The 27473-nt window shown below is 40.8% G+C and overlaps 1 protein-coding gene across 5 annotated transcripts in view; it reads right to left on the bottom strand.

The window, feature by feature from the left end:
- The window catches only part of LOC137320273 (receptor-type tyrosine-protein phosphatase alpha), a 258755-nt gene that overhangs the window by 61317 nt on the left and 169965 nt on the right, over positions 1-27473 (bottom strand). For 3 of the 5 annotated variants that reach the window (XM_067982065.1, XM_067982061.1, XM_067982064.1), the window contains 3 exons: positions 20706-20732; positions 5879-5963; positions 4286-4359 (listed from right to left, as the gene is read on the bottom strand). In XM_067982065.1, coding sequence (XP_067838166.1) covers positions 4286-4359; positions 5879-5963; positions 20706-20732 — 186 coding nt within the window. Of the gene's footprint in view, positions 1-3008; positions 3034-4285; positions 4360-5878; positions 5964-20705; positions 20733-27473 lie in introns of those variants that run through there. The other 2 variants (XM_067982066.1, XM_067982067.1) reach the window with 2 other exon arrangements.

Below are 27473 nucleotides of genomic sequence, written 5' to 3'. Positions count from 1 at the left end.
ACAATAAAGAGATTGCTCTTTAGGCCTAAGCATTTTGGTTGGGAATTTCATCTAATTTTATCCATGTTCCATCTAATCGGGATTTATAGACCTCATTCAAAAATCATGACTTCCTTAATTGCTGTATCGCCACCTCACTTTAATTAAGAATCTAGCACATTGTACTGTGCAGTTCTTTTAAATGTGTTGCAAAATAATACTCCAATGCTATATTAAATACTGCACAAGTGTTACTAAGTTATCTGCCAAATATAGTAAATAGGAAGTCGAGTTACAAAATGGCAATTCAACTGAGTGGATAGTTCAAAGAGAGAGCATTTCCGGTGTGCTATCAACCCAGCCTCTGAGCAGCGTGCCTGGAAAAGTCTGTAAGGAGAAGACACGCCCACAAAATCTGTCAGGAAGAGAAATGACACCCACAAATTCAGGCTGTATTGCTCAAGCCGGCAAGCAGACTTCATTCATTTTAATCAAGTATTTTGTAATAAAATGTGTTAGTAAATTTAATTTTTTTATATAAAAAGCCAAAGAAATAATTAAATTAAACGGACAGAAGGGGACATTTTTTTCCAAAGAGTTATTGCATTTCAGCTTAACCCAGGGGTGGAATTATAGCCTTAAGTTTACTACTAGTTATTCACTACCCTATATGACATTTATTTTAAAAAAGCTGCTGTAACACATCCTGAGTACAGTAGAGGATAATCAAGTGGATAGGTGTGCAGGAACTAAAGGAACAGGATTGCAATGTATGCAGCAGCTAATTATCAGCAAGTAGTAAAAATTATCTATCGGTGCCAAGAGTAACCATGTTTGGTTACATTTAACATTAATGTCAAGGTTAGCATTGGGAAATTAAAACATTTTTGTACTTTTATCATCCAGTGTTAGCACTGAGCATTAGGTAAGGTATAGCACAGGTCGATTCAGAGCAATGATCCTTTTCCTCTGTCCTAACAATGTGCATTAACTTCAACTTTTTAGCACACCTTCCAGTATTTGTGTGAACTCTTCCATTTCCCTATTAGCCATATTTGTGGTATTCGACTGAGATTACCATTTAGTATTGAATTACAGGCATTGTTCTGCTGTAGATTACACCCACCTATGATGACCAGTAATGAGAGGATATTTGTGAGAGCAGAGAGGAGTGATTGTTAAGATCTGTAAGACTTGCAATTACATGTGATATTTGGGCCACAAGGAATGTTATATTGAGCTATTAGTATTTCCAAAATTATGATACCAAAGAACACCAAATTTGATAGAAAAAGAGCACAAATATTTACAATCTTAACACACATCATGCTGTACAAACATACTTCAAATGCAAAAAATAAAGTCATGTAAAAAGCAAGCTCTGGTTCAAAAGAGTAGAACACAAAGAACAGCACAATATGGAAGGGAATGTTGAAAAGGAAGAGAATGAGAACATAACATTGACTTTACCAGAGATGAGCAAAGTGGGGTGGTCTCAAAAGAAGCTGCTGAAGTGAACACAAAAAAGCTTGAAAATAGAATTGTGCACAGTTCACATATTTGGAGTATAATCACACAAATATAGTGGAAAATTGTGCATGATTTGTTTTTTTTAAATCAACACATTCAACATTCTCAAAATCATTTTTTGTCTCAAACAATGATAAAGTAACATGGCTGCCTACAATTATCCAAAGTAGAGAACTAAGATACTGCACTGAGAGCTGCACCAGTCAGCATTATATTTTGGGAACTTGTCTCATATATTGCTGATTCTGTAGAGATGCAATTGGAGCAAATTATTTAATTTTGGTTTGATTTAATTTACTTGTGTGTGCAGATATGGTTGCCTTTGAATCTTTCAGTGTACAGTTACGGGTTTGTTTAAACTTTATCTGCTGTACTTAGTTCACTTTTAATGTTCATTTTTAGAATGTTAGTCTATATAAAGCAAAATGATTAAGGGGGACCATGAAAGAGAGGCAAAAATACCTACAATATTAAGTACCACCCCCACTAATTCTTTCTGGAGGTAAAGTTCCCCTCTGCCATATTTCCCAATAAATATTAAACATTCAACTGAAGCACATTAGGCAGCAGTCTAAAGTGACCCAACATGTCAGATGTACTGACCATAATGGAACTGCTTTGATAGCACAGGTAAGTAAGCCACTCTTAGTTGCCTTTCACTAACTTCCCAAAACTACCTTTGGGCCTAAGAAAATTAAAATATTTCCATGGGTAGGAGATTAAAATGCCCTTATTACTCCAGTCTGTCTTGAAGGGAGGGGCAAATTTAAAATGGGTCAGTTAGATATATGGAATAGAAAACAGAAAACAAAATAAACAATGAATCTCAGTGAGTTACTTGGTCCCTTTCTAAGCATTGCCATTTTAACAATGATTGTTCATTGTTACTCAAAAAGCAAATAAATACTAGGAAAGTAAACCTTCCTTAGAGTCAAATTTTAGTATTCACGAAAACATCAACTAAAAAACAATACCATCCAACTCAGAAGCCATTAAATAAAATCTCAGAAATCACGACAAAAACTTCAGGCTCTGACACATCTAAATTACAGGAGGACCTAGCCCAATTGCCAGTATAATGAACGCTGTGACATCATGCATACATGTAGATCCTTCTGGTTATTTCATTTTTTACTTGCAACAATGTTTTTTTTAAATTTTAAACAACTAAAATTAGTTAGCTATTATATAACTAGAAAAGCACATGCATTCTGGTTTAAACTCATGGTTCTTACTGTACACGAAACATTCATTTCAATGTGGATCATTTTCTATGATTTGAACCATTAGTTCTCAGAAAAAGTTGTTGCATCAGTGTCTGAGGGTACATAGGAATTTAGCTTTATTTAAAAATTACATAGCACTCCAAAGTGATTAAAAGCTATAAAGTAGGCCACTATAAAACCAAATTTGGATCCCACCAATCGTTCATTCATGTGCCAACTACACTTTAAAAGGTCTACTTTTTCTCAGCTTGGCTCAATTGGTAACGCTCTCACCTCTGAGTCAGAAGGTTGTGGGCTCAAGCCTCATTCCAGGCCTAAAGCACATAATCTAGGCTGACACTTCAGTGCAGTACTGAAGAAGCACTGCAATGTCAGAGGTGCTGTCCTTTGGGTAAGATGTGAAACTGAGGGTTGGTCTGCATGTTCTGGTGCTTTAGGTGAATATGAAAGGTCCCATGGTACGACCGGAAGAACAGGCAGTGCTCTTGCTGTCATGGCCAACATTCTTCTCTCAACTGCTATCACAAACAGATCAACAAGTCGTTTATTCAGAATGTTTCCTTAACAATCGCAATTTAAAAAGGGGAAAGAAAGCCAGGTAGTTCATTTTGGGTTCTGACCTGCAGCCTCAAGAGCAATTAAATTCTGGTTGACTGGAGGAGTCCTTCACCAGTTAAACTAATCGACCCAAGATTGTTTACCTAATAAAAATTAAACTTTGTAGCTTAAAGGGACATGGCTCCACCTTACCAACACAATAATATTTTATGCATTATATGGCATGACACGCCTATCCTCATAAAAAGCACATCATTTGACTCAGAAAAAGAGAGAAAAAAAGAGAGCATGCATGCGCACGAAAGATCTTTATCTCATGCATGCACCCTAGTTGGATGATGGCTTATTCGAAAATGATACTGAAAGAAGCCATAACATAAATATGTTCTGTGACAACTGCTTGAAGAGTGACTGCTGTGTGCTGTTTTGCCCCAGCAAATCTGACTGGAGTTTGCCAGGGTCTACGGTAGCAGAAATTCAGCTCTGAAAGGTTCCAGAATAAACTATCAAAAATGTAACTTGGTTTATTCATGGTATAAATTGAAGATGTTTATAGTGGAAATTTGAGCTCAACGACTTTCTCCCTTCCATACCACCATAAAAAATTTGAATTCCATTGACCACTATAAGCAACATACACAGTAAGAATTTGAAGGATATGTAGGAAATCAGCAGCTTTTTCTGACAATACATACCACTAAAGGCAATTGTTTTTATTCAGGCTAAATGTACACAACACAACAAATTTTTTAAAAAAATCATTCTTTGCTCTGACATTCGAAGCAGTTGCCGTTTTTAAACTATGAGCTCATATGAGTACACACTGAAGAACCACTGCTGTAATATTAGTAATACATCTTCATATCTAACCGTAAATTAAATCAATTGTCTTGGGGCTATCAATTATGTCATTTTACAATTGGATATCAAGTTGAAGCTTTCAATGTATTCGTGTCACTTTTCCATTTAATAGATCTGGCTTTGAAACCCACCTGTATCATCTGTTCTGCCATTGGACAACCTGAAGGAATTTGAATGACTTCCAGCCTGCTTGTATTTTTTAAACCTGACAGATGAATTCCACAAAGTTAGTAATTTGTTAATACAATGCATCATATTGTAACATGATGTTTTATAAAGAGAATGCTGTATAACACAAGCACAACAGTGTACTGATGCTCCAATGCATTCTGCCATAATGGAAAGATGCAAACTTATATTTGTAATTTCCCACTTGATAAGCTATTAGCAAAGGCCAGATGCTTCCTGACAAGAAGAGGTGTTAGTAGAAAATTCACCATCTCGTAAAGGATTTTGCAACCAACAGCTGAACAAAAACAAGTATGTATGCTCGAAGCAGGTAACCATTCATCATCTTGGCAGGAAATTCTTGCATTTGCAAGACCAGGGTGTATAATAGGTGGTCTCAAGAACCACTGAACTCATTCCAATATTGATAGATAGAAGCAACCTTCTACAGGCTTCTGAAAACAGCTGTAGGCTAAATCAGACGTTTCACAAAAGAACAGCTACTGATCCTACTGCCTAGTTGTTCTGTACCCTTAATTTCAAGACAGTATTGATATCTCACCAATTAATCTTGAATTTAACCATATGCAGGTCAATGATGTACAAACATATTAAAAGTAGACATTTACATTTTTAAAAATTCGTTCATGGGATGTGGGCATCGCTGGCAAGGCCAGCATTTATTGCCCATCCCTAATTGCCCTTGAGAAGGTGGTGGTGAGCTGCCTTCTTGAACCACTGCAGTCCGTGAGGTGAAGGTTCTCCCACAGTGCTGTTAGGAAGGGAGTTCCAGGATTTTGACCCAGCGACGATGAAGGAACGGCGATATATTTCCAAGTCGGGATGGTGCGTGACTTTGGGGGGGGTGGGGGGGGGGGGGGAGAAACGTGCAGGTGGTGTTGTTTCCATGTGCCTGCTGCCCTTGCCCTTTTAGGTGGTAGAGGTCGCAGGTTTGGGAGGTGCTGTCGAAGAAGCCTTGGCGAGTTGCTGCTGTGCATCCTGTGGATGGTACACACTGCAGCCACAGTGCGCCGGTGGTGAAGGAAGTGAATGTTTAGGGTGGTGGATGGGATGCCAAACAAGCGGGCTGCTTTGTCCTGGATGGTGTCGAGCTTCTTGAGTGTTGTTGGAGCTGCACTTATCCAGGCAAGTGGAGAGTATTCCATCACACTCCTGACTTGTGCCTTGTAGATGGTGGAAAGGCTTTGGGGAGTCAGGAGGTGAGTCACTCGCCACAGAATACCCAGCCTCTGACCTGCTCTTGTAGCCATAGTATTTAAGTTTCTGGTCAATGGTGACTCCCAGGATGTTGATGGTGGGGGATTCGGCAATGGTATTAACAGGAATCAGAGGGAATGGTACAGAATAATTATGTAACAGTTATTTTAGACTAACTGTAGAAAAAAGTTAAGAAGAGTACGTACACATAGACAAATTAAGAGTGGTGACAATTATAAATAATAAATAATGGACCAAAGGTGCAAAAGACTTCTACTTGAACTATGGAGCAGTACAATGAATATGCTTGTAAGCTTAAATTATTAATGGTCACTTACCTCAGCATATAAAGGACTATAATAATAAATACGATGACCAACAGTGATGAGAGGGCCACCATTACTGCTATAATGGGCATTTCATCTGTAAAGAAAAAAAGATATTACTGATAATATAGATTATGAACATATTAAGTACACAATTGTATCATATGGACAAGACAGTTCAATGTCGAACCTCTAACGTTGTACCCAGCCTCAATAAGGACCTTCATAAACTAATACTAAAAAACAAGTTTCTCCCCTTCAATATCAACAAGCTGAAGATGCAGAATCCCTTTTGAAAATCATTACAGCAGTATACATAAAAATAAACAGCTTGACTAAAGCAGAAAAAAATTGTTTGGCTTTAAAAATATTTAATTTAGATATAGCATTCCATTTTACTCAAAAATCAATTGATTGTCTGTCCTGGCCAATCACAACAAAGTCAATCACAACAAAGACTAATTTCATATCTAATCTCTCAAAGAACATAAGAAATAGGAGCAGGAGTAGGCCAATCGGCCCCTCGAGCCTGCTCCGCCATTCAATAAGATCATGGCTGATCTGATCCTAACTTCAAATCTAAAGAACACAAGAAGTAGGAGCAGGACCCGGCCACTCAGCCCCTGGGTCGCTCCGCCACCCACAGGGCCCTGACCGATCCGAACTCAGCTTCATGTCCAATTTCCTGCCCGCTTCCCGTAATTCCTAATTCCCTTTACTTCTAGGAAACTGTCTATTTCTGTTTTAATAAGAACATAAGAAATAGGAGCAGGAGTAGGCCACGCTATAGTTCAACTCATCTACTCAGTCATATCTTGCATTCAGCCAAGTCAAATATGACAGATCAAACATAGGGGTACAAATTTGTCTGGGACCATTTTCAGGCCATGACACAGGTAGCATAGGCCTCAAATTGGAGGCCCGATACTGGCCCAAAATTGGGCCTCGGGCCTCATTAACAGTTTATGCGCAAGCTGCCGGTGCCTGTTGCTCCTCCACAGGCAGCTCGCACATCAAAGGTGCCGAATGTCAGGCCACTTGCCTCGCTGGGAACTGACCAGAAGGTACAGCCCAAAAGCAAGGTTTTCTAAAAAAAATTTAATTTTTTTTAAAAATTGCCTTTCGTTGGCGGCAACAGGATCTGCTGAAGGATTCTGAGAGTTACGTCCTTAATTAACATATGCTAGAGGGCCAACGCCCATTTTAGGCAACTGCCCAGGACGCCTAAAATACAGGCCCAACAAACTTAGCAACGGCCTGAACGCATGTGCACTGCTAAATTTGTCAGCGTTGCATGCGTTTTACATCCGAATTAAGGCACAACTCATACCAACTGCTACCCATAAAATGCATTTTCTCTTAAAAATTTCTTGCCAATATGGTTTCAACGTGTTTTTAAGTCAATAATTCTGTTTTATATGGTGTTTTTTCTTGGGGGATGAACAGTGTGAACATTGTTCAAATGAGCTGCAAAGGAAGCCTATTATTATGGCTAAAGCAAAAATGGGTGCTTTTGCAAATGAAAACAAGCTATTTTCCTTTACATTACATCTTTTATATGAAAACAGACTTGGCATGCACTCAATGTCATATTCAAGAAATGTTAAGTCAGTCATGCTGGCATGAATCTTTATATTTAAGAGTTCATTAGTAAGGCACACTGCTGGATGCTGTAAATTTGTCAGATTGGAGTGAGATTTTATCTTGGAAAAGACCTAACTTTGAAAGACTTGAACCATACTTGGGCAAAATTTAATGTTACAGCCCTAGCCTCCTTTCTCCTCTTTAATGGCATTCAAGCCAAATGCCATACAATTACTGCTGCTCTGGCTGAGATAAGATAACCTAGCAACCTAGGTAGCAAGAGGAAGGGGGGGGGGGGGGGTGCGATTAGGGACCATAAAGGTGATCAACTTCAACTCATGGAGGTTATGGGGACGGCCAAGATACTAAATGAGTTCTTTGCATCTGTCCAAGAAAGAAGATGCTGCCACAGTCCAGTAAAGGAAGATATAGTTGAGATAATGGATGGGCTAAAAATTGATGAAGAAGAGGTACTTGAAAGGCTAGATGTACTTAAAGTTGATAAGTCACCCGGTCCGGATGGGATGCATCCTAGGCTGCTGAGGGAAGGAAGGGTGGAAATTGCAGAGGTACGGGCCATAATCTTCCAAACATCCGTAGATACGGGGGTGGTGCCAGAGGACTGGAGAATTGCAAATGTTACACCCTTGTTCAAAAAAGGGTGTAAGGATAAACCCAGGAACTACAGGCCAGTCAGTTTAACCTCAGTGGCGGGGAAACTTTTGGAAACAATAATCCGGGACAAGGGTGGATTGATTAGCTACATCATTAAATAAATTTAAAACAGAAATAGACAGTTTCCTAGAAGTAAAGGGAATTAGAGGTTACGGGGAGCGGGCAGGAATTTGGACATCAATTTAAATTTGAGGTTAGGATCAGATCAGCCATGATCTTATTGAATGTCTTGTTGAAGTTGTACAAGACATTAGTAAGGCCACACTTGGAATACTGTGTACAGTTCTGGTCACCCTATTATAGAAAGGATATTATTAAACTAGAAAGAGTGCAGAAAAGATTTACTAGGATGCTACCGGGACTTGATGGTTTGACTTATAGGGAGAGGTTGGATAGACTGAAACTTTTTTCCCTGGAGAGTAGGAGATTTAGGGGTGATCTTATAGAAGTCTATAAAATAATGAGGGGCATAGATAAGGTAGATAGTCAAAATCTTTTCCCAAAGGTAGGGGAGTCTATAACGAGGGGGCATAGATTTAAGGTGAGAGGGGAGAGATACAAAAGGGTCCAGAGGGGCAATTTTTTCACTCAAAGGGTGGTGAGTGTCTGGAACGAGCTGCCAGAGGCAGTAGTAGAGGTGGGTATAATTTTGTCTTTTAAAAAGCATTTGGACAGTTACATGGGTAAGATGGGTATAGAGGGATATGGGCCAAGTGCAGGCAATTGGGACTAGCTTAGTGGTATAAACTGGGCGACATGGACATGTTGGGCCGAAGGGCCTGTTTCCATGTTGTAAACTTCTATGATTCTAAATTGTGTTTAACTAACCTGATGGAGTTTTTTCATGAGGTAACAGAGAGGGTAGATGAGGGCAATGCAGTTGATCTGGTGTATATGGACTTTCAAAAGGCGTGTGATAAAGTGCCGCATGGTAGGCTTATCATCAAGATTGCGGCCCATGGAATAAAGAGGGTGTAGCAACATGGATACAGAATTGGCGAAGGGACAGGAAGCAGAGAGTAGTGGTGAATGGTTGTTTTTCGGACTGGAGGGAGGTGTACAGTGGTGTTCCCCAGGGGTCAGTGCTGGGACCACGGCTTTTCTTAATATATATTAATGACTTAGACTTGGGTGTACAGGGCACCATTTCAAAATTTGCAGATGACACAAAACTAGTTAACAGTGAGGAGGATAGTGATAGACTTCAAGAGGATATAGACAGGCTGGTGGAATGGGCGGACACGTGGCTGATGAAATTTAACGCAGAAAAATGCAAAGTGATACATTTCAGTTGGAAGAACGAGGAGAGGCAATATAAACCAGAGGGCACAACCCTAAAAGGGTTACAGGAACAGAGAAATCGGGGGGGGGGGTGGGGGGGTATATGAGCACAAATCGTTGAAGGTGGCAGGGCAGGTTGAGAAAGCGGTTAAAAAAGCATACGGGTCCTGGGCTTTATAAATAGAGGCATAGAGTACAAAAGTATGGAAGTCATGATGAACCTTTATAAAATACTGGTTCGGCCACAACTGGAGTATTGTGTCCAGTTCTGGGCACTGCACTTTAGGAAAGATGTGAAGGCCTTAGAAAGGGTGAAGAAGAGATTTACTAGAATGATTTGAGGGATGAGGGGCTTTAGTTATGGGGATAGACTGGAGAAGCTGGGGTTGTTCTCCTTGGAACAGAGACGGTTGTGAGGAGATTTGATAGAGGTATTCAAAATCATGAAGAGTCCAGACAGAGTAGATAGAGAGAAACTGTTCCCATTGGCGGAAGGGTCAAGGACATAGATTTAAGGTGATTGTGTAAAAAAGTTTTTCCTCATGTCACCTTTGGTTCTTTTGCCAGTGAGTGGTTAGGATCTGGAACACACTGCCGAAGTGGGTGGTGAAGGTAGATTCAATCATGGCCTTCAAAAGGGAACTGGATAAGTACTTGAAAGGAAAAAATTTGCAGGGCGGGGAAAGGGCAGGAGAGTGGGACTTGCTGCATTGCTCTTGCATAGAGCCGTCGCGGACTCGATGGGCCGAATGGCCTCCTTCCATGCTGAAACTTTTCTGTGATTCTATGATTCAAATACCACTGCTCAACTATGGGACCTTCCTGGTCCGTATGGTTCAGATAATCACTGAATGAGCTCACTGAATCAGCAGGGGAGCTCTGCTTGCCTCCTCAATCAGGAAATGGTACTTTGCTTGGGTGGTGGCGGCAGGGGGTGAGTGGAGAAAGAGGCTTCTGTTTTATTTAAATGAGTTCCACATATAACCAACACTTTGGCTATATACAGTATAAAAGTAAAAAGAAATCCTAATACGATTGCCAACTGTTGGTACAAGGCTGGTTCCTTGCTTAAGACATCTGAGGTATAAGAAGTCGAACAGCATGGGATATTTTATGCTGGAGAATGCTCAAGGGAGGTTACCATTCAAAATTCTTAATGGAATAAATAAATTGAATTCTGACATTTCCAAGACTGCTACAAACTCTAGAACCAGGGATAAGGGTATGAGCTTTGTTGAAGGAAGGTGTACAGGCAGTTTAGATTAAACTACTTTAACACAGAGTTTGGTGAATGCATGGAATGGACTGCCCAAGGAGACAGTGGTAGCAGAGCGCGTGGAACAATTTACGGGAACACTGGATAGACATTTAGGAAGTGGGTTGTTGTTTTCGTATCTTCACACACTTCCCTTGGAGAATAGTGTGAGTAGTGGAAGAATTCACAGGCCAATTAGCAGTCATGACATGAGCACTTGTTCCATGGCCGAGGGAATGGATGATTGATAGGTATTAATTTTTGGGATCAGCCAGCGGGACTGCATTGTCTTTTCAAGTCTTCTACTTTCCTATGTTATGAATAACATTAACATTACAATTTCTAGGGAAATAATCACAAACAAGGGCTTAAACCAGCACCAAAATATACTTCATCAAAAGCAAAATACTGCGGATGCTGGAAATCTGAAATAAAAACAGAAAATGTTGTTAATACTCGGCAAGTCAGACAGCATCTGTGCAGAAAGAAACAGAGTAAACATTTTAGGTCGATGACCCTTCCTCAGAACTGACGAAGGGTTATCGACCTGAAACGTTAACAGTGTTTCTTTCTCCATAGATGCTGCCTGACTTGCCGAGTATTTCCAACATTTTCTGTTTCTATACCAAAATATACTTAATGGGAATATGGAAATTGTGTGCGTTTTTGCTGAAAAAACAATAAGGCAAGCACATCTGGGGATGGGTAGGTGGGGGCAGAGTTCTTCCACATCAATCTTATACATTGATTAGTAGCCATTTACATGACTGGTAGAAGTTCACCCTCTTGCCCATCAAATGGTGAGTAGACAATGTGCTTTTTTGCCAGTGGTGGTGGTGGTGGGGCAGGGGAGGAGAGAGAGATTGCTTGCACTGGACCACATATAGGCTTCCTAACTAACACAATCAATATGGTTCTGAATTGGATAAATTAATAAAGAGGAAATCATGTCAAAGAAGCTGCATGAAAGTAGCTCGCTTTGGAATTTTGGATATCTAATACAGATAACTAATAACAGCAATAATAAATTGTAATAAGCTTTGCAAAACATGATTTCCTGTTAATCATCAAAGCAATGCATTATTTAACTCATCTGCTACTTAAGACTTCTATAACACTCCTAATTATGGATTTTCCAATATGAGCTCCCTGGTTCCCATCATAATTCATCAAGTCAGTAACAGCGAAACCAGTAAGACAGGCTTCACTGAATAAGTAAACAATAAAATGAGGCATTGATAGTATAATATATCAACAGTGCCTCAATTAGGAGATGTTCCAGATTCTGAACGAGGAAAGGTCTCGAGATATTCCTGCTAAATGAGGCCCCTAAAAACTACTCGTCAACTCAAATTCTATTTTGAATTCACATTTAAACTACAAATTATGTGAAGCTGAAACTGTTACATATATACAACTGTTTCAGGAAATAAATGTAATGAATCATTTTTACAAATTCTAAATGGGTGAGTGATTAACAAACTGCATTGGCACGATGTACCAACAGAATCAGACCATATAAATCTAGTCACAAAAAAGCTGAAGAGGGAAGGAGGAAGGATATCTCGGTGTGGAATTCGAGATGAGGCTTGTGGTAGAAAACAAGGGTGAAACAAGGTGTGGGGGGGGGGTCTTTAAGATGGAAATGAGGCCTTAATTTCTAGGGGGATGGAGTATAAAAGCAGGGAAGTCTTGCTACAACTGTACAGGGTGCTGGTGAGACCATAGCTGGAGTACTGCATATAGTTCTGGTGCCCTTATTTAAGGAAAGACATACTTGCATTGGAGGCAGTTCAGAGAAGGTTCACTAGGTTAATTCCGGGTATGGAAGGGTTGTCTTATGAGGAAAGATTGAACAGGTTGGGTCTATACTCATTGGAGTTTAGAAGAATGAGAGGAGATCTTATTGAAACATACAAGATTCTGAGGGGACTCGATAGGGTAGATGCTGAGAGGATGTTACCCCTCATGGGGGAATATAAAACTAGGGGGCATAGTCTCAGAATAAGGGGTCACCCATTTAAGATGGAAATGAGGAGGAATTTCTTCTCCCAGAGGGTCGTGAATCTTTGGAATTCTTTACCCCAAAAAGCTGTGGAGGCTAAGACATTGAATACATTCAAGGCTGAGTTAGACAAATTTTTGATCAGCAAGGGAGTCAAAGGATATGGGGAAAGGGCAGGAAAGTGGAGTTGAGGTAAAAAAAATCAGATCAGCCATGATCTCATTAAATGGCAGAGCAAGCTCGAGGGGCCGAATGGCCTACTCCTGCTCCTATCTCTTATGGTCTTATGGAGGAAAGAGAGATGAAGGTATGATTTGGTGAAAATGGCCACCCATCATAGCGGTTTGGACGGGCTGATGGTGGAAAATATAACCAGGCAGGGAGGCTTCAGTCAGGGGCAAGGTGTCGCCACCCATAAGCCAAGTTTCCATCAAAGCCATGACGTCACTGCAATCATCCATAAAAAGGTCACGGGTGGCAAGGGCCTTGTTTGCGAGTGAAGAGACATTCCAGAGGAAAATGCAGAGAGGGCCAGTGATTGTTGAACCGTAGGCAGAGTCCGAGGGAGCAGTGTTGGGTAGGGTGAAATGTGGGGTTGAGATGGCTGGAGTCTTTGCAATTGAAAACTGAAGATGGTGAAAGGGAAGTTATTTGGAAAAGCCAAGTGTACATACAGGAACACAGAACATTTTTGTTAGACAAGGGTATTAAGGGGTACTGAACCAAGGCGGGTAGATGGAATTAAGATCCAGATCAGCCATGATCTAATTGAATGGCGGAACATTTTCGAGGGGCTGAATGGTCTACCTCTGTTCCTAGAAAAGGTTGCAGAGGTAACAAAGGGTGAAGCCATGGAGGGACTCTAGATAAGGATAGGGATTTTGAAATTAATGCATTGGGGAATGAGGAACCAAGAAAGACGTTACGATCAATTTTCCTGGTGCTAGTTACCAGATTTATTTAATTCAATTTCACAACTTGCCATTGTGGAGATTTGGTCTCACAATCTCTGGGGTGCTAGTCTAGTAGCATAACTGCGAGACTACTATAACCATTTGGGTAAACCTTAGGGAAACAGTTACACACCTGTTACTATAGGCCTATGCCATCAATGCGAACCAAAGATTAATCTTCAGCATTCTTGCAATAAATAATGAAAAAAACATGAATCAGGCCAACTGACTTCTCCCATTCTTTTAATGGAAAATAAAGCTCAAAATTCAGTTTGTGGACAACCTGCTTGTTGTTGTTTGGATGACAGCCTTAGATAAAAATTTAAAACTATTACAGACACACTTAAAACGTTACTTTCCAAAGAGGAATGATATTATCTGTTAGATAATAGGACAAAGTCAGCATGGCTTTATGAAGGGGAAGTCATGTCTGACAAATTTGCTTGAGTTCTTTGAGGACATAACGTACAGGGTGGAAAAAGGGGAACCAGTGGACATAGTGTATTTAGACTTCCAGAAGGCATTCGACAAGGTGCCACATAAAAGATTATTGCTCAAGATAAAGAATCACTGGATTGGGGGTAATATTCTGGCATGGGTGGAGGATTGGTTATCTAACAGGAAGCAGAGAGTTGGGATAAATGGTTCATTCTCGGACTGGCAACCAGTAGCCAGTGGTGTTCCGCAGGGGTCGGTGCTGGGTCCCCAACTCTTTACAATCTATATTAACGATTTGGAGGAGGGGACAGAGTGTAACATATCAAAGTTTGCAGATGATACAAAGATGGGAGGGAAAGTAGAGAGTGAGGAGGACATAAAAAACCTACAAGGGGATATGGACAGGCTGGGTGAGTGGGCGGAGATTTGGCAGATGCAATACAATATTGGAAAATGTGAGGTTATGCACTTTGGCAGGAAAAATCAGAGAGCAAGTTATTATCTTATTGGCGAGAAACTGGAAAGTACTGCAGTACAAAGGGATCTGGGGGTCCCAGTGCAAGAAAATCAAAAAGTTAGTATGCAGGTGCAGCAGGTGATCAAGAAGGCCAACAGAATGTTGGCTTTTATTGCTCGGGGGATAGAATATAAAAACAGGGAGGTATTGCTGCAGTTATATAAGGTATTGGTGAGACCGCACCTGGAATACTGCATACAGTTTTGGTGTCCATATTTAAGAAAAGACATACTTGCTCTCGAGGCAGTACAAAGAAGGTTCACTCGGTTAATCCCGGGGATGAGAGGGTGGACATATGAGGAGAGGTTGAGTAGATTGGGACTCTACTCATTGGAGTTCAGAAGAATGAGAGGCGATCTTATTGAAACATATAAGATTGTGAAGGGGCTTGATCGGGTGGATGCAGTAAGGATGTTCCCAAGGATGGGTGAAACTCGAACTAGGGGGCATAATCTTAGAATAAGGGGCTGCTCTTTCAAAACTGAGATGAGGAGAAACTTCTTCACTCAGAGGGTAGTAGGTCTGTGGAATTTGCTGCCCCAGGAAGCTGTGGAAGCTACATCATTAAATAAATTTAAAACAGAAATAGACAGTTTCCTAGAAGTAAAGGGAATTAGGGGTTACGGGGAGCGGGCAGGAAATTGGACATGAAGCTGAGTTCGGATCGGTCAAGGCCCTGTGGGTGGCGGAGCGGGCCCAGGGGCTGAGTGGCCGGGTCCTGTTCCTACTTCTTGTGTTCTTTAGATTTGAGGTTAGGATCAGATCAGCCATGATCTTATTGAATGGCGGAGCAGGCTCGAGGGGCCGATTGGCCTACTCCTGCTCCTATTTCTTATCCCAAAAGCATATTTAAGAGGTAGGCAATAGACTATCTATTTCTCTTTTACCCTTCTTCCAGCTAAGGGCATGGAAACTCTGCTTCAAGGTCTCTATCAGTTCCGCTCTGTAACTAGCCACCAGATGATGTTCGAGTGAACCCTCAAATTCTCTCCTCTTTGCGTACAAATGTCTAAATTCTGCTCACTCCTCCCTCTCTTGAATATACACCGATTCTATTCTGTTGGACCGCACTTTAATTTTCTGTTCTGTTCATTTTTTTCCCCCCATCGTTCCTTGCTTAACATTCCTTTCCTTTTTCCGTGGTTTTTCTGTTGTTCTTTAGCTTGTCAATTTTTTTTAAAATGTACCATCTTTCCCTTATTTCCTGCTGCTTCACTTGATTACTTATTTTCTATTTTCCTCTGTGCTTCAGTTTTCCTGTGATCCATTTTTTTCTGTCTATTTCTACTTTTGCCTCCCTTATCCACTGTAGCAGGCCTAGCTTCGTCCCAACCGTCCTCCAGCCCAGCTCCATATTTTGTTGCAAACAGTAATATAGTGAAGGAACTTTTAGCTGTTTTGAACTCGGCAAACCAGTTAATGTGCACATCAGTTTGTACTGCAGCAGGGACTTGACAGTAGATGAAGTGTCCAGGGAAATCTGACTTGTAGGGAGGAACAGGCCTTTTTTTTTTCTAATAAAAATGCAAAGTTGTAGCCAGACAAATTTCACATGATCTCTTGTAGCATTAATGCATTATGACACAATAAATATTCTAGAAGAGTTCAATAGATGGGAATAGGAAAGTAATTTCATGCACCCGTAGAATTTTATAAAACCAATACTCTATTATTCAGGTTGCTCACAAACATCTCGGCCACTAGTTGGAAATGTTAATTGGAAATTATGGGGCCTAAATTCCTTAGCGCCCCAAACTGGGCATGATTCTGACGGCATAACAGAACGGAGAAGCCAGAGGACTGAAGGCCTCATCAGAATAAAGCAGGCAAGCTGCAGGCGCCAATCAGGCACCATGACGCACCTCACCTATTAAAACCTTGCCAATTTTGTCCGTACCGAGGTCCAGAGGTAAGTCCGGCAAGGGCAGGCGACGGCCCATAGTTGTTTTGAGGAGCCATGTGAAGCACACCTGTTTCTTCCGAATCTACATAATACTTGCATTTTCACAGTTTTTGGGTCTTTTTTGAGCAGCCTCCAAGCAGCACCTTTAAGGACCACTGGTCAGGCTGCTCAACAACGGGAAATGTCAGTTGGAGCTTGTGCACTGTGCAAACTAATTTACCAATCCGGGTCCGAAATGAGAGCAGGAGCTTTATTTCAATATTGAAATAAGACCTGCACTTATGTCAGCTGCCTAAAACAAAGGCCCCAACCAATTTAAGCACTGGCCCAAAACGCCTGTGCAGATCGGATGTGGGCCTCTGCCCTGCTAAATTGGTTATCGGTACACCTGTTTTAGGTCCATAAAACAAAATATTAGCATGATACAAACTCATCAACTTCAACGAAAAATATTTACCAAATTTGAAAAACAAATAGTTCAATCAATGAACCACTTTGCCTAAATTTTATATTGAAACATAGTTAATCTATTAATTATGGAGCTATTTATTGCTCCTTCTATATTCTCGACAAAACTGCTTTAATGTATAAAATGCAATATCCGAGCGCAGCATGCATAAATGCAAACTACATCATTCAGAAATATTCTTCTTGCAATGATCTAGTATTGTAGGCTACGGTGCATCATATGTCAAAGAACATGCAACAAAGTTCCCCAATTACTCCATGGATTAAAGGCATTATTGGGTACAGTATAGACCACTGAGTCCCAGGTTACTACATTAGATGTTATTAGCTGGGCAGCAATTGGTCTGATCTCCCCCGGGCTAGGGAGGGAGGGAGGAAAATGCTCATCAAGGTTTCGATTGCTGATTGCTATCCAGTGATCCTCGGTGAAGTACAGCCATGTGTGACAATGGGACATGAAACAATATTTAAAGATAAATGCAACAAATTTTAGCAGTTGCGAGGTTGAAGGAGAAGCTGGCTCTTCACAGATAAAGGAAAAAATTGCTTCGGTTTTAAATAATTATTTACAGGCTTCCTTTAAGACAAGTGAAAGGAGATCCTCCTTCCTGTGGTATGTGCATGCTGAAGGGTATCGCAGATTGATATCACCTCAGTATGTCCACTTAATCTGAATTATCAAGCAGATTCAATGAACAGTCGTTATAAAGGAGCCTTGAGAACTGCATCATCATGGAGGAACTCTGAATAAGTACACAATCCAAGATGGTACTTATTTATGAAGTTCATTTCTCCGTTAAATAATTCAAATTTTAAATCTGCATAAGCCAACAATTCAGTTCAGGAGTACTCACTAAAATCATAATCTCAGATTTAAAAAAGTAGAAAGGGTTTAACCAAACTTGTAAAACTAAAATAAAACATAAATCACAAAAATCTCTACAACATATCAGGCCGAAAGTTCAAACTGTGTATTTTACTAAAATACTTTTCTCTCTCTCAATGTTAGGGTACTTGCTGAAATGAGCCACGGCAGTTTCAAACATGTTTTTCTTGGACACAATCTCATTGGACGAAACTAATTTGGTACTAATTGCCACTCACTCAAGGCAAAAATCTGTGGGACGCAGAAATCTTAAATGCAGTAAGGGGTGCTTTTCTGAGACTGCGGCTAAGGCACGTTGTTGGGTACAGCACAAGATTTTTTTTAAAAAATCAAACACACCCGCCCTTGAGTATTCATTTGAAAAAACACAGGCCTGTATTCGATTTATTTTTACAAGTGAAATATTTCAAAACATCACCAAGCAGTGTTTGGGCTCCTGATTGTATTTGGCATGATTCATATGCTGAGGTACAGGAACATTTCCCTTCACTTAGCCTCATCTCCTGGTCAGATGGACAGATGGGAAGGGGTGGGGAAGTAAAAAAGCTGGGAACCAAGCACCTAGCCTGACAAGCATGGAGAGGTTGGCAACCTTGAACAGAAGATGTGGCACCACTTAGTGAGCTGTGTTTTTTTTAATGATGTTTACCACACTCAAAAGGGAGTCTTCTCCTAAAGCACTTCTTAAAAACTTGAACATGGCCACTGTATAGAATTGATGCTGCCATGGCAATTCTGATGCTGTACAGATTTTAATAAAATAAATTCTGAGTTTTGAAATTGAGTCACTGAGATAAAAACTCATCTTAGCTCTACGAATCACTGCTGCACCAGGCTCTGTTTTATACCTAGCAATTTAATAATTACGTTAAAGGTGTAACCTGTACGTTGGACTTTATGTATAAAACTGCAAGCCTGGGAGTGTGACTTATGAGATTTTAATGACTGGCTGTTGTAACTTTTAAACCATGCCAATAATATGATTTAAAGATGGTAATTCCTCACTTCCGAAGAGAGGCAAGCAGGAGTTCATATAACCTATTCAGGAGTGTCCAGGTCCCCTTAGTATTACCGGTACTTCTCATTACATCCAAATAAAAAGTAACTCCTCCACAAAGTATATGCCACTTAACTTGTGCAACAGACCTCGACATTTGGGCCATGTTTGCATTAAGCTACATATAACTGAGGAACCTGAAATATTAAATCTTTGATATCTTGTGATATTTAGGAAAACAGTATACACATTGGAAGGACAGCAAAAAGCTACAGCAGTCACCTTTTAAACACTCATGTTTTAATGATTAGTAATACTGTCAAAGAAACACATACACGATGCTGCAGTGAAGAGGATAACAAAGCAATGTGATGGAAATATAGGTCTTTAAAATAACAGGACAATTTGGTGCTAAATGTGGCTCTTTTAAAATAAAGTCACAGATATTCTCTTTTCCTCTTCCCCTCGTGAAGTTGTCTACATCTTGCTGGAGAATGATTCCATGAGTGCCAGACGCTCTCCAGTACCTCAGCCAATTGGCCATTTTCTTGTGAGCCTTGATAGCAAGTGCCAGCATGCTATTCAACTATGAGGAATTCACAGCTGTGCTCAATCTTACTCTTATCAAATGTCCACATATATGCATTTCCAACAGGTGTTGATGGATAGTGCTCAAGAGCATAAATGCAGACCAATATTCCAGCCAATTTAGCACAAACTAGGATTGAATCTGGGGCAGTTCTGGTCCAAATGGCTCAGCCCCTCAACAGATAAACTTGCTGTACTGAAAGCTTTTAACTAGGGTGAGATTAAGAAAAAGGTAAGTCTCCAGGCAAAGACACAAATCTTCTGTAGTTAAGTTTGCATTTTTCCCCTACAATATTTTATTAACTACCTAATTTGGAAACATTTTCTCCATAGTGTTGGATATTTTCAGAAAGCCCCATGGTTAATCTTTATTAATAAAGTTACTCAAATACAAGGAGGAAGAGAAAAAGATAAATACATCTATTTAAAGTTAAAGCTACAACACAATTGAGATAGCATGGCTGCAAAGCATTGGAGCTCCAACGTACTATGCCAGAGGAGTATAACATGGGTTAATAGCCATTATTTTCTATTTCAGCAGCCACCAAGAGGCCATAAGGAACATAGTTCACCCCAAGGTACTTCTAACACCATTGCGGGAGCACCATCACCACAACGACTGCAGCAGTTCAACCCAGTTTCTTAGGATGATTAGTGATGGGCAATAAATGCAGCCTTGCCACGTAGCCCACATCCCAGGAACAATTTTTTTTTAAACTCCTGCATAACCCAATGCCCTGTTATACAGGGAAGTGAAAATGTGGGAGAAAGCCTACAACCTAACCTTTCTTCCAGAGAAAACAAACAGCTTGGCAGAGGAGAAGAGAAAGGAGGGTGAAAGACATCTCAATGTACTAAATTTTGAGTTTGTACTATTAAGTTTTTTGCCCCCAAGGGTTGACCCTTTACAGACACACCTATTCAGGATTAATAAGTTAATAGAAGCATGGACAATTGGTTGAAGCACAGTTGCGATTTCTTTATGGATGCTGGTAAATGATAATTAGCTAACATGGCAAAGAAAACCTTTAGTCAATTAAAATCAGCTAAATGTTGCTCTTCCAATTTTTAAAATGTACTACAAAAAAGGAAAATGAAATCTGATTGTTTCCCAAAACCCCTTTCAAAAATAAATGTAAACTCTTGTTAGGTCACATCAAACAAAAAAAGGCCTCCACAGTGACAAGATCACAGTTGCCAAGAAAGTAAAGGATGATCTGGGCAGTGGGACATTGACAATGAAGTGGCACAATATAATATTTTAGAACAGCAAGCAACATAAAACTCACCTTTTCCGCCCCCTGGATCAGATCCGCCTGTACAACAATAGTGCACAATTAATAATTGCCTGAATTACTGGTATTCAATACATTGTGATGGTAATGGTGACAGGTTATGAAATGCAACACTTTCAGGTGGAAGAACTTTAAGTTGAAGTATTTATGACTCAAGCCTCAGATTTGCTTTGGACCACACCTTGTAATACTATCAACATAAATTCTTCAGTAACAAGATTACTACAGATCCAAGCAAATTCCTCTTGCATTGAGGAAAATAACGCAATACAGGGTATATTGTATTGTGAACCTATATATTGCCAAAAAACCTGTGTGGTATTATTACTGAAGCTCACAGCAATGCATACTTTATATAAATATACTACAGTACAAAATTTATACCTTCAAATTCTATGAACCCACTAGCAGTGGTCAGCAAAAGACTGACAATTCACAGCTGATAATGGATATTATTTTTAGGTTAGGATTTAGTACAATGGAAAACCATTAAACTCATAGGACTGGGTGAAGTTGGCCTACTCTATGCCATATTTGCTCTCTAAATCAAAGATAAAAGTTGTCAATGCCTGTAAAATTACAACCACAACAGCACCACAATAGTTTTAAGCACAAGGTGTATGTTGGGAATATATAAGCCTTGCATCTTTGTGAAATACCAGCAACGTTTTGCAGATCAAACCCTGCAGAATTCTTTCCCTGGCAGTGTTGCTGCCTGAAACTGTGCTCCTGGCACAAAGAAATTTGCATATACTGTACTGATAATCAATGTGCTTTGAAAGTGCTGGAACATGCATCTGGGCTAGGTACAAATTCCAGCCCAGTTTGGGCTAGGAACATAGAAACATGAGTAGGCCATTCAGCCCCTCAAGCCTGTTTCGTCATTCAATTAGATCATGGCTGATCTGTACCTCAACTCCATTCAGCTGCCTCTGTTCCTGATCCCTTGATATCCTTATCCAACAAAATGTATCAATCTCAGTCTTGAAAATTTATATTGATCCAGCCTTTTTGGGAAGAGAGTAGAGATTTCCACTATTCTCTGCGTGGAAAAATTTATTCCTGATTCCACTTCAAAATGACCTAGCTCTAATTTTAAGATTGTGCCTTCTTGTATCTCATTAAATGATAAAAGATTATTAGGAGGCTTGACAGGGTAGATGCTGAGAGATTGTTTCCCCTGGCTAGAGTGTCTAGAACTAGAGGGTATAGTGGCAGGATAAGGGGTCGGCCATTCAAGACTGAGATGAGGAGGAATTTCTTCACGCAGAGGGTTGCGAATCTTTGGAATTCTCTACCCTAAAGGGCTGTGGATGCTGTGTTACTGAATATATTCAATGCTGAGATGGATAGATTTTTGGACTCGAGGGGAATCAAGGGATATGGGGATCGGGCAGGAAAGTGGAGTTGATGTCGAAGATCAGCCATGATCTGACTGAATGGTGGGGCAGGCTCGAGGGGCCGTATGGCCTATTCCTGCTTCTATTTCTTATGTACTGATGTTCTTATGTTCTGGATTCCACCACCAGAGGAAATGATTGCTCTGTGTCTACCCTATCCAATCCATGCATTTAAGGGGAAGCTAGATAAGTACATGAGCGCGAAAAGAATAGAAAGATATTTACAGGGCTACGGGGAAAGAGCAGGGGAATGGGATTAATTGGATAGCTCTTTCAAAGAGTCAGCACGATGGGCCGAATGGCTGCCTCCTGTGCTGTACCTACTATGATATTCTGATAGGGTTACATGAAGTAGAGCGGGAGGAGGCTCATGTGGAGCACAGGCACCAGCATTGTCCATTAGGCCGAATGGCCTGTTTCTGTGTTGTAATTTCGATGTATCCCTTTATCATTTTAAACACCTCAATTAGGGCACCCCTCAACCGTCCAAACTCAAGGGAATAAAAACCAAGTTGATGCAATTTGTCTTCATAATGAAACCTTTTAAGCACTGGCATTATTCCAATGAATCTGCGTTGTACGCCTTCCAATGTATCTTTCCTGAGATTAGGTGCCCAAAACTGAACGCAGTACCCCATATAGGGTCTGTCCAATTGAAGCATCACTTCCTCACTTTTGAATTCCAACCCCCTTGATATAAAGGTCAACATTCCAGTAGCCTTTTTATTTACTTTTTGTATCTGTGCACTAGCTTTTAGTGATGTACATGGATACCTAAATCCCATTGCTGTTCCACAGTTCCTTGTCTCACCATTAAAGAAAATATTCCGATTTGTCTTTCTCAGATCCAAATATTGCTCCACATTTATATCCATCTGCCATAGTTTTGCCCACTCACTTAATCGGTCAGTCCCTTTCTAACTTCCTGATCCCATCTACACAACCCTCCGAGCACATATAATGTACAAACAAGTTACAATAGTGTATCAACCACATTAGCTGTAACGGTATCATAAACCCTTACTGGATTATAGCATTGTAACTCTGTCCCAAGCAACAAATTGTTGAACATAAAAATTAACAAGCTAGATTCAAATGAAGAAGGTCCTTCAGCCCACCTGACCTCAGCCTTCCAAAATACTAATTTTATCATTTTGCTGTTTAAGTTGAGGCCAGAGTCCCGGCCTCAACCACTCTTCCTGACAAGCTGCTCCAGCTATCTATCACCCTCTGTGTAAGGAAATACTTCCTGATATTGATCCTAAATTTACCATTCAAAGCTCTGACCCTATAATCATTTGTACTGCTGTCCTAACACACATAATAATGTTTGGGTTTTACATGCTCTAGCAAATTAAGTATCTTGTATACCTTTATAAGGTACCCTCTGAGATTACTCCTTTCAAGGCTGAAAAGCTTTAAGCTTAGCAAGTTGTTTCAATTTTGTGTCCTACTTCTCATTCAAGCAATAGAAACAAAGATGAAAGAAAGACTTGCATTTATATAGCGCCTTGTACAACCTCAAGGTGTCCCAAAGTGCTTTACGGCCAATGAAGTACTTTTGAAGTGTAGTCACTGTTGCAATTTAGGAAACATGGCAGCCAATTAACACACAGCAAGGTCCTACAAACAGCAATGGGATAATGACCAGACAGTCTTTTTTTAAAAAAAAGTGATGTTGATTGAGTGATAAATATTGGCCAGGACACCAGGGAGAACTCCCCTGTTCTTCGAATAGAACCATGGCATCTTTTGCTTCCACCTGAAAGGGTTTAATGTCTCATCTGAAAGATGGATGATTTTAACATCTCCCTTCCAGGCGAGTGGACTTAAAGATCATGAAGTATGCTTTTATAAGAGTAATCTATCACATGGTGCAAACACTTCAGAGTCAAATATTTAATAAAGCATTAACATAGAGTAGCAATTCCCTCCAGGTTAATCTTTAGCCCCTTTAAAGTCAAACTTTGTAATTTTTGACCACAATATAATTAAATTCAATATAATTTCAGACTCAACACTACCAAGGACAACACACATATATACAATTTTAAACAAACCAACTACAAAGATACAGGAAACGAGCTAAGACAGATTGGGAAAAATTAATCAACAACATTTCAGTAGATGATAAATGGAATAGCTTCAAAGGCATGGAAGGAAAATGCAACACAAATTCCCTACCTAACATTATTGGAGCGCCATCACCACATGGACTTCAGAGGTTCAAGAAGGTGGCACACATCACCTACTAAACTAGGGAGAAGGTATAAATGTGGTCTTGCCAGTGTCATCCACATCCCAGGAACAAATGAAAGAAAAGCCAAGATCAGCAAGTGTTGCCTCAATGCATAGGACACTCAATGGCTCAACAGGGCAATCAAATAAATAAGAAAAAAATGATCTTTACAAGACCAACAGGGAGAAAGGGTGGGTACGCTGGGAAGGTTACAATAACATGCTTTGCTGTGACAAAAAGAATCCATACAAAGTCAAGGACTTCAACATTAACTAGACAGAGGATCTAGATAAGCTTGATGAGCTTAAAGTGAACAAAACCACCAGGGATGGATGGTATTTATCTCAAGAGGTACTGAGAGGCACAAGGGATGAAATTTATTAGATGCTAACAAACAATGAGAAAGTCAATGAATGTTAGGCAAGTACCACGAGATTGGAAACAAGCTCACCATATTCAAAATTCACCATATTCAGTTCCTACAGATTGGAGGGTGGCAAATGTAACCCCACTATTTAAAAAAGGAGGGAGAGAAAACACAGGGAATTACAGACCAGTTAGCCTAACATCAGTAGTGGGGAAAATGCTAGAGTCTATTATAAAAGATGTGATAACAGAACACTTGGAGGGCATTAACAGGATTGGAGTCAGCATGGGTTTATGAAAGGGAAATCATGCTTAACAAATCTACTGGAATTTTTTGAGGAGGTAACTAGTAGAATAGATAGGGGAGAACCAGTGGATGTGGTGTATTTGGATTTTCAGAAGGCTTTTGATGAGGTCCCACACAAGAGGTTAGTGTGCAAAATTAAAGCACATGGGATTGGGGGGAAGATACTGGCATGGATTGAGAATTGGTTGACAAGACAGGAAACAGAGAGTAGGAATAAAGGGGTCATTTTCTGGGGTGGCAGGCAGTGACTAGTGGGGTACCGCAGGGATCAGTGCTTGGGCCCCAGCTATTCACAATATATATCAATGATTTGGATGAGGGAACTAAATGTAACATTTCCAAGTTTGCAGACGACACAAAGTTGGGGTGGAATGTGAGCCGTGAAGAGGATGCAAAGAGGCTCCAATGTGATTTAGACAAGTTGGGCGAGTGGGCAAGAACATGGCAGATGCAGTATAACATGGATAAATGTGAGGTTATCCACTTTGGAAGTAAAAACAGAAAGGCAGATTATTATCTGAATGGTGATTGATTGAGAAAAGGGGAGGTGCAACGAGACCTGGGTGTCCTTGTACACCAGTCGCTGAAAGCAAGCTTTCAGGTGCAGAAGCAGTTAGGAAGGCGAATGGTATGTTGGCGTTCATTGCAAGAGGATTTGAGTACAGGTGCAGGGATGCCTTGGTGAGACCACATCTGGAGTATTGTGTGCAGTTTTGGTCTCCTTATCTGAGGAAGGATATCCTTGCCATGGAGGGAGTGCAACGAAGGTTTACCAGACTGATTCCTGGGATGGCAGGACTGACGTATGAGGAGAGATTGGGTGGCCCAGTCCTATATTCACTAGAGTTTAGAAGAATGAAAGGTGATCTCATGGAAACACATAAAATGTTTTTTTTATTCCTTCATGGGATGTGGATGTTGCTGGTGAGGCCGGCATTTATTGCCCATCCCTAATTGCCCTTGAGAAGGTGGTGATGAGCCGCCTTCTTGAACCGCTGCAGTCCGTGTGGTGAAGGTTCTCCCACAGTGCTGTTAGGTAGAGAGTGCCAGGATTTTGACCCAGCGACGATGAAGGAACGGTGTGTGAGACTTGGAGGGGGACGTACAGGTGGCGTTGTTCCCATGTACCTGCTGCTCTTGTCCTTCTAGGTGGAAGAGGTCGCGGGTTTGGGAGGTGCTGTCGAAGAAGCCTTGGCGAGTTGCTGCAGTGCATTCTGTGGATGGTACACACTGCAGCCACTGTAAGCCGGTGGTGAAGGGAGTGAATGTTTAGGGTGGTGGATGGGGTGCCAATCAAGCGGGCTGCTTTGTCCTGGATGGTGTCGAGCTTCTTCAGTGTTGTTGGAGCTGCACTCATCCAAGCAAGTGAAGAGTATTCCATCACACTCCTGACTTATGCCTTGTAAATGGTGGAAAGGCTTTGGGGAGTCAGGAGGTGAGTCACTCGCCGCAGAATACCCAGCCTCTGACCTGCTCTTGTAGCCACAGTATTTATGTGGCTGGTCCAGTTAAGTTTCTGGTCAATGGTGACCCCCAGGATGTTAATGGTGAGGGATTCAGCGATGGTAATGCCGTTGAATGTCAAGGGGAGGTGGTCATTGCCTGGCGCAAATGTTACTTGCCACTTACGAGCCCAAGCCTGGATGTTGTCCAGGTCTTGCTGCATGCGGGCTCGGACTGCTTCATTTTTTGAGGGGTTGCGAATGGAACTGAACACTGTGCAATCATCAGCGAACATCCCCATTTCTGACCTTATGATGGAGGGAAGGTCATTGATGAATATAAAATTCAAACAGGACTAGACAGACTAGATGCTGGGAGGATGTTCCCGATGGCTGGGGAGTCCAGAACCAGGGCTTACAGTCTCAGGATACAGGATATGCCATTTAGAACCAAGATGAGGAGAAATTTCTTCACTCAGAGGGTGGTGAACCTGTGGAATTCTCTACCACAGAAGGCAGTGGAGGCCAAGTCATTAGATGTATTAAAGAAGGAGATAGATATATTTCCTATTGCTAAAGGGATCAAGGGATATGGGGAAAAAGCGGGAACAGGGTACTGAGTTAGACGATCAGCCATGATCATTTTGAATGGCGGAGCAGGCATCAAGGGCCGAATGGCCTAGTCTTGCTCTTATTTTCTATGTAAAAGGGGGACAAATCTAATCTGGTTAGCAAAACATTGGATTTCTCCATCTGGGCAAACTACAGGATTACCTACATAAGAATAAGAATAGGAACTGACTGATGAACATCCTCAACTTTTCCAAGGATGTCAAGACCCAAGTGGACAGTGGAAGCTGTATCACACGATACACTTCGACTTCCAAACACCCTTCCATAAGTTTCCTCATAAAAGACTGGAGAAACTCTTGAAAAGAGGCAACTGAAAGGGCACCTTATAGAAATACACAAGATATTAAATGACATAGGTAAGGTCAATCCAGAACA

This window comes from Heptranchias perlo, chromosome 1, assembly GCF_035084215.1.
Source record: "Heptranchias perlo isolate sHepPer1 chromosome 1, sHepPer1.hap1, whole genome shotgun sequence".
Taxonomy (NCBI): Eukaryota; Metazoa; Chordata; class Chondrichthyes; order Hexanchiformes; family Hexanchidae; genus Heptranchias; species Heptranchias perlo.
This window is presented reverse-complemented; position numbering and strand designations above follow the sequence as displayed.